Consider the following 7,944-nt stretch of genomic DNA (forward strand, 5'->3'; position numbering starts at 1 on the left):
CCCCCCCCGCTCCCGTCCCAAACCTCCTCTCTTGTACAACAAAACCCTCCTTTGTCATCTTTCTGGACGTCTTTTACCTCCTCAAACAGAAAACTGTGTAGGTATTTTTTTTACCAATTAGGTTTCATTTACTTAACAGTATCTTGCTGGTCAAGGAGGCACTTGGTTAATTGCCCTGACAGGGGAGCGTAGGCCGGGTCAAGCACAGCTCAGGAACCTGGGCATCAGGGAGTCTCCTTTAAAGACATAAGAAATGTGGAATGAAAGCATGATAGCCTGATGAAAAGGTAGGGCTTCGGGCTTAGTTCCCAAACACCGTCTATCTGTAAAATTGACGGTGGTGATCATCTTGCTGAGCACAAGAGTGCTGGCCCCTGGGGTTCTGTGCTGTCATGAGGAAGGGCTGTGGAACTGTGCCCTGTAAGGAGGGACAGCACTTTGGGGGGAAAAAAGGCTAGTGACCCACCAGGAGGAGCGGCGACTGGCCCGGGGGAGGTGGAGGGGGGGCAGGCGGCCTGTGAAGCTGCCGGTGGAGTCGGGGAGTCAAGGCTGAGGGTGGCTGGGGACGCACATGCGGACCAGCTCAGGGCCACCAGCTCGGGTGACACCTTTTCCCTGTGAGGCAGACACTCAGGCTCTGTACTGGGTTTACAAAAAAAACAAAACGTGGCTTCTGCAGCTTGTCGGCTCCTCTGGTCACACAGGGGACACTGACCCCCACACCCCTCTGTGTCTGAGTCACCCCGGTTCAGCCTGTGGTCTAGTCTGTCCAGCCGCGTTCTCCTTTGATTACGATTGTGTTTTTTCTCTAGCATTTACTGTTGGCACCGTCTGATGTCGCAGGCTGGGGGATCTTCATCAAGGATCCTGTACAGAAAAATGAATTCATCTCGGAATACTGTGGAGAGGTAAGGCCGGGCCCCCCAGTCAGTCGCAGACAGTGGGGTGGCCACTGTGCTCACGTGGAGTCACCTGTAATATGCTTTGGACTGATTTTCATTGGGCAGGTCCACTGGGTTTGATTAGAGATGAATATAAATGCCTTTTTAGCTTACACTTGTGGGTTTGGTTTGTTTGGAAGCTACACTGCTTCAGTCCTTGTCACATTCAGCTTTTTATCACCTGGGAACGAGGGGGAGAACAAGAACTTTACAACGACGAGTCTCTCCTATTTAATGTGTAGCCTAACTGTTAAACTAAAGCATCCTTTCTAGGTTAAGTTAGGGTAAACCCTGGGGCTGGCTGCATTTTGTACCAAGTAAAAACGACTAAGGTTACTCACGTTCTCCAGGCAGTTACTTTAAAGCTGTGGAAGTATTTCTAAGTCAGAGTCCTTAAAACACCACTGTTCTCTGACAAAGAGAAATTGGCCAGTGACCCTCTGTTGAGTGTCATCAAGGTCCCAAACGTTCCAGACGAACTGGGTGTGTTCTGCCAGGCTAACCTGATCGTGAATCACCTCACCCCATGTCTGTCTTTCCAGATTATTTCTCAAGATGAAGCAGACAGAAGAGGGAAAGTGTATGACAAGTACATGTGCAGCTTTCTGTTCAACTTGAACAACGGTACGCTGCGGGGTCAGCGTCCCTCTGGTTCCCAGGTCGCACCTCAGGTCCCTCCAGGGGCTGAAGCAGCAGAGATGACATGAGGGGTCCCCGGTGTCAGCTGTTTGAAGGGGGCTGGGCTTAGGAACAGGCTGTTTGCTGGAGGGTGTCCCTGGTGGCTCAAATGGTAAAGAATCCAGCTGGAGTGTGGGAGACCTGGGTTCGATCCCTGGGAGAAGGGAAAGGCAATCCACTCCAGTATTCTCGAGCTTCTCTGGTGGTTCAGATGGTAAAGAATCCACCTGCAATGAAGGAGACGTGGGTTCGATCCCTGGGTCGGGAAGATCCCCTGGTGAAGGAAATGGTACCCACTCCAGTGCTCTTGCCTGGAGAATTCCCTGGATGGAGGAGCCTGGGGGGCTACAGTTCATGGGGTCACAAAGAATTGGACACGACTGAGAGACTTGCCCCCAGGTTGGAGGAGTGTAACGCGTGGAGTGGGTGGTCCTGCAGTGCTCGGGGGTTCTGTGTTGCAGGCAGGGGCTGCGGCGGCCCCGGGCTCTGAGCCGTCCTTGGCTCCACAGCCTGGCTCTCCTCTTGCGTCCCTCCTGCCATGGCTACCAGTTGGTGCCTCTCTCCTGGGAGGGGAGCCCCGCCCTGTGAAGCACCTCCTCAGCTTCCCTGGGGTCCTGAGGACGGACGGGGACGCACGCACGCAGACCCTGGTCCTGGGGGAAGGCGTCGGGTCAGTCGGTGGCACACCGGTGCTTCTCCGGGGGTCTCGCCACTGAAACCAGTGGGAACAAGTGGTCTGCATGTTCCATAACCAGTAACATGAAAAAAATGAATTTGAAGAAACTTATTTATGATGTTGGGAAGAATTTCATTTTAACCTAGGGCAGCATTTTCTTCCAGAGGTCATTTCTTACCCAGTGAACCAGGTTGAACGATTTACTTGCTTTTGAAGGCAAACTCTAAAGAAAATAACCACTTATATTTTTACAGAATCACAATAACTTTGTGTTTATTGATTTAAAACTGTTTGCTGGGTTATGCTTATTTTTTTCTCTTTAGATTTTGTGGTGGATGCAACCCGCAAGGGTAACAAGATTCGTTTTGCAAATCACTCAGTAAATCCCAACTGCTATGCAAAAGGTAAGTGCTCCGAGGCGGGTGGAGTCCCCGCAGGGCGTTGTGAGTGGTTCTGGGCACCTTACCTGACTGTCCGCTCCCCTCCTGGGTCATCCTCACCTATGCCTTGACCCTACGCCTCTCTTTGCAGTGATGATGGTCAACGGCGATCACAGGATAGGGATTTTTGCTAAGCGAGCCATCCAGACTGGTGAAGAGCTGTTTTTCGATTACAGGTTGGTTTCTAGTCTCCGAGGGCTTTTCTGCCTGGATGCTGAGCTCTGGCCAGAGGCCGGCTTCCGGCTCCGGGCTGGGCTTCTGTCCGGGGCTGGTGATTTGCCGTGGGCAGTGCTGGGAGCTAGGGTGTACTGCTGGGTAATGGCATTTCCAGTATAAAGTCATGCTTTTTAGAAGTTCAAAAAACGCAGAAAGCTCCATTTTTATCTTCAGGGTCAGTGCCTGCCATCAGGGTGCTGAGCACAGGCTCCCGGGGGGTGGTTATGCTGCTGGGCATCCGGCTGGCAGTTTATACTGTCAAGTTCTGGGGAAAATGGACAAGTTACAGAATATTTAAATATAGTCAGAGGAATGTTTAGTTGAACAAATTCTGTGGCTGACTGTACATCCCATCGAGAAGCTCGGTGTTCTGTGTAGAATTGTCTTAAACTGGGGCCTGTGTGGAGCTGTTTCCAACCCAAATCTTCCCAGAAGCAGCAGCTGGGTGGAGCACCTTCCTTTTGGGGGACCCGTAGGGCTCTCACCCGGTGGCAAGAGTCGCAGGCATCTCTCTCTTCTTGCCTTTGTGCTGTCCTGGCTTCAAGGGGCCTGTGGCTGGCTCTGGACCGCTCACTAAGGTTCTCTGTGCTCCCTGTGTCTGGCCTCAACACCGCCCCCCGCTGTGGGCCTGCCTTCCCGGGCAGTTGGTTTCAGGGGCAGGGGGCTAGCTGGGGAAGGGGCGTTATTGCTAGTTCTGTCCAGCTCAGCCCCTTTGCAACTGGGATGTTTGCACCCCTTTTGCGAAGGCGCCTTTGTGCAGGCAGCAGTAACGGGCTCGTTTGTGCCTTGCTGAGCGGGCTGGGTCTCACCCTGCGCTGCAGGGCGCTCACCTGTTCCTCCCACTGTCTCAGATACAGCCAGGCCGACGCCCTGAAGTACGTGGGCATCGAAAGAGAAATGGAGATCCCTTGACGCGTGCTACCTCTTCCCCCCTCCTCTTGGAACAGCGGCCTTAGCTTCAGGAACCTCGAGTACTGTGGGCGATTTAGAAAAGGAAAATGCAGTTTGAAATTCTGAATTTGCAAAGTACTGTAAGAATAATTTATAGTAATGAGTTTAAAAAAATCAACTTTTTATTGCCTTCTCACCAGCTGCAAAGTGTTTTGTACCAGTGAATTTTTGCAATAATGCAGTGTGGTACATTTTTCAACTTTGAATAAAGAATACTTGAACTTCTCCTTGTGTTTGTCATTTGTTACACCGCCTCCCCAGCTGGTTTTAGAAAAGGATTGAGTGATGGGAAAAACATTTCACCTCTTGGGTTTGTCAGAAGCCATCCTGGGAATCTGGGTGTAACACATATTGCCAGTATTAGGCAAATTAACACTCTTGCAAACATGTTACCATATACCGCAATACTGGCCCAGGAGACGGGACACAGTAGTGGTCACTGCTCGCGTCCGAGACCAGGGTGCACGGGGCGCGTCCCCGGTGCCGAGGCCTGCCAAAATGACAGATTTCCTGCGAACGGATGTAGCTCTAAGTGCCACTAGATACAGCCCTCAGAAACGTGACGGGGACAACCAGACTACTTCTAAATCTTGAAGGAGTAAGAAACACCCTTACCGTCCCGGGAAACGGGGAGCTGCTCCTCAAGCCAGGCGGTGGCAGGAGCGCCCAGGGCGGCAGCGTTCAGTGTTCTCACTGATTTGTAACATGAATGGGAAGCTCAGATGAAACAACTTCCTTTCCAGTTATGCAAACATGGACGAGGCTGGTTTCTGCTGCCTCGATGCACAAGCCCTGTGGCCTGAGTCCTGGGATACAGTTCATTCACCCTTGGCTTTGGCAGCGAAAAACTGCACGTGTGCGTCTCCTGTGTCCCCTCGTCTTCCCTGACGCCTGCTGAGACCCCTGGTCTCCATGCTCCACCCAGGAGGCGTCGCTGACCAATTCAGGGAGAGTTGCCCCCTAGCTTGCCCGGTCACCACATGCCACCCTTGGCACGTGGCCCCTGTGAAGCCCATTTGTTCCCCGTCATATGACCAGAGACCCAGAGGCAGCAGAAGACAGCGGCTTCCCCGATGGAGGGCAGGGCTTGGGGGCACCAGGCGGTGTGCGCTTCGCACGGCGGGCTTTCATTCCTCGACAGGCAGCGTACCTCCAGGAACCACGGACGCGGAGATCCTGACCAGAAATCCTGGCCTGCAGCCATGGTGACATCCCGTGTCATCAAGAGCATCCTTAGCTCGTCAGCTTGACTTGTTCCTTCACCTGGAACGGGGGGAGAAAGAGCTTGACACAAGGTATTCAATTCACACGAACACCAAGTTTAAATATGTGCTTTTTTCTCCTCGCTCTCCCACCAAGGTAGTAATTGACATTGTGTGAGCCTGGTGGGTTTAGTTCCCCAGCGGAGAACCAAGAAGAGCTATGTGGAATGAGTGACCACATCAGGAGATGGATGCAGTCATGGTTGCCGTGGCTTAGGAAGATCACACCTTGTCCACTGAGGAGAAAGAGCCCAGCAACAGGCTATCCAGCTGGTCAGTGTCTGTGGTCCCCACGCCTTTCCCCAGTGGTCACGAAGACCCACACGTCTGACCACAGTCCTGACGTCCAAGTACAGCCAGCACCCTGGACTCCGACTAACTGCCACAGGCTAACTTGAAGGCGCCATCACATCGTTCTGCATGACAAAATTATCAACATTTTGAAGTTTATTAAAAATGTAATCCTCTACCTAGAAACTGCTTCCTATTTCTCAGTATTGTCTGGATCACACAACCTCCAGACTTCAGTGTTGCTAATCAATGACTCCAACTCTGGATTCCCACCTCTGCCCAAGGTGTTCAACTGCCCCACCACTGCCAAAAATCAATTCACAAATTGTGTCATTTAGATTTGTAGGTTGCAGGTAGGGTCTTCCGGACCCAGGGATTGAACCCAGGTCTCCTGCACTGCAGGCAGATTCTTAACTTCCTGAGCCACCAGGGAAGCCCACTTTAGATTTGTAGGTAGGTCGTCAAGAAAGGTTTCAAACGACATTTTGAAAGAACCTAAGTATTCCGTTAGAGGGCTTCCCTGGTGGCTCAGCTGGTAAAGAATCTGCCTTCAATGCAGGAGACCCTGGTTTGATTCCTGGGTTGGAAATGTTCCCCTGAGGGAAGGCATGGCAACCCACTCCAGTATTCTTGCCTGGAGAATCTGCATGAACAGAGGAGCCTGGTGGGTTACAGTTTATGAGATTGCAGAGTCAGACACAACTAAGTGTGCATGCGCACGTGCACACACACACACTCTGTTGGAAGTTGCATGGGCTTTGGGCTCTTACCAGAATAAGCTCAAATCAACACTTGCTTATTCCTCTGGCCTCTGTTAAAAATGATCCAGGGAGGGGTGTGTGTAGTACCTGGGATGAGAAGTAGTCCAATACATCCAAGCCACACAGCATTTTATATGTGAACCAAAGCTCCATAAAGAGATTTTGGAAAACTGTCCTCACCTATCTTGACCAAATCATTGTTCTGCCTCTAAAGAGATGAGTTTCATGTGTATAGAATCAAATCACCCAGACAAGTTGTTGCCATTCCTAAAAAAAAAAAATTTTTTTTTTTTTTTAAGGATTTAGTTAAGAGAGATTTACTTCAAATGAGTCAGCCGAGTATGGCAAAATCTTTTTTTTTTTCAAAGGAAAATTAAGATACCTCTATGAATAGGTAGGCCATCTTAAAATACTGAGTAAAAATATTTTAAATTCGGGTGACTCTCAGCCCTGTATCTCCTGTTGTGGCGTCCCTGGATGCCTCCTACAAAGGCACTGACTGGTGATGGCTGGCAGTTTGCCTCTAGGCAGGTGTGAGGTTTGACCCTTGAGAACCCAACCCCGGGGAGAGGGGCTCCTGGCCCTGGGCTCTGCCTTGCTGCCCCCCTCCTAGGAGAGAGGAGATGGTTCCATCAGGGGGCAGCACTACAGCGACTGCCTGGAACACAGCTTTCCTTCAGTGGACCAATCCCTGTGGGTTACACCAAGGCTGCCATCCACCACCCCTCTCCCAGGGCAAGAACTTCCCAGAGCGCCTGGGCACTAGGCAGCCTTCAGAGGCTGGGCATCAGCCCCTAGGCGGACTCAAAAGGCTACTATTGAAGTTCTGAAAAATGCAGCTCGCTGGATGCCAGGGAACTCAACCCTCGTGGCTTGTGTTTGGAGGCCCAGCCATTCTTGTTAGGCTAGGAAGTGGTTTGCAGAATGAAGACACAAAGTCTGGAACTGCCTTTTATTCCACATCCATTAAACAGGACTTTCACCTAGTGTGAGGGGATCGGGGTTGGGGGCACGTCCAGGGAACCTCCCATCACCCACCTCCAGTCCGCCTTTGCTTACAGATGTCCTCGGTCTTACCAAGGACACTCCATCCTGGAGGAACTCAAGAGACGTAAGTAAAGTCTCATGAAGAGGTCCCTCCCCTCTCTTGAAGGGGAGGGTGGGATGAGTTGAGAGGAGCATCAGCGCAGATACACTACCGTGTGAAACTGCCAGCTGGTGGGAAGCTGCTGTGCCACATGGCGTGCCGCGGCATCCTCTGCGATGACCCCGAGGTCATCGCTCGAGGGGTGGGACGGGGCGAGGGTTTGGGGGAGAGCTCAAGAGGGAGGGGGTCTATATCTGATTCACTTTGTTGTGCAGCAGAAACGAACACTATATTGTAAAGCAATTGTACTTCAGTTCAAAAAACAAAACAAAACATGAAGCTCTTTATTATGTGATCTGCCAACCCCACTCCTGGCCATGTGTCTGCGGAAAGCCATAATCTGAACATGTACCTGGACTCCAATGTTCACTGAAGCGCTACTTACAGTAGCTGGACGTGAAGGCAACCTAAATGTCCATCAATAAATGAACAGATAAAGAAGCTGGGTACCTAGACACGATGGAGTATTATTCAGTCACATAAAAAAGAAGGAAACAATGCCATTTGCAGCGACACGGACGGACTTAAAGATTGTCACACTAAGTGAAGCCAGAAAAAGACACACCATACAGTATCATTCA

The 7,944-nt window shown here is 51.1% G+C and overlaps 1 protein-coding gene across 4 annotated transcripts in view; it reads left to right on the forward strand.

Annotated features, from left to right (window-relative positions):
- Positions 1–4,129, forward strand: part of EZH2 (enhancer of zeste 2 polycomb repressive complex 2 subunit) — a 46,006-nt gene extending 41,877 nt beyond the window's left edge. For all 4 annotated transcript variants that reach the window (XM_010843871.1, XM_010843874.1, XM_010843872.1 and 1 more), the window contains 5 exons: positions 813–908; positions 1,484–1,565; positions 2,619–2,699; positions 2,827–2,911; positions 3,803–4,129. In XM_010843871.1, the coding sequence (XP_010842173.1) occupies positions 813–908; positions 1,484–1,565; positions 2,619–2,699; positions 2,827–2,911; positions 3,803–3,863 (405 nt within the window). In that variant the 3' untranslated portion in view covers positions 3,864–4,129. The remainder of the gene's footprint in view (positions 1–812; positions 909–1,483; positions 1,566–2,618; positions 2,700–2,826; positions 2,912–3,802) is intronic.
- Positions 4,130–7,944: the final 3,815 nt, after the last annotated feature.

The sequence above is a fragment of the Bison bison genome, unplaced genomic scaffold (genome assembly GCF_000754665.1).
Source record: "Bison bison bison isolate TAMUID 2011002044 unplaced genomic scaffold, Bison_UMD1.0 scf7180017864191, whole genome shotgun sequence".
Taxonomy (NCBI): domain Eukaryota; kingdom Metazoa; phylum Chordata; class Mammalia; order Artiodactyla; family Bovidae; genus Bison; species Bison bison.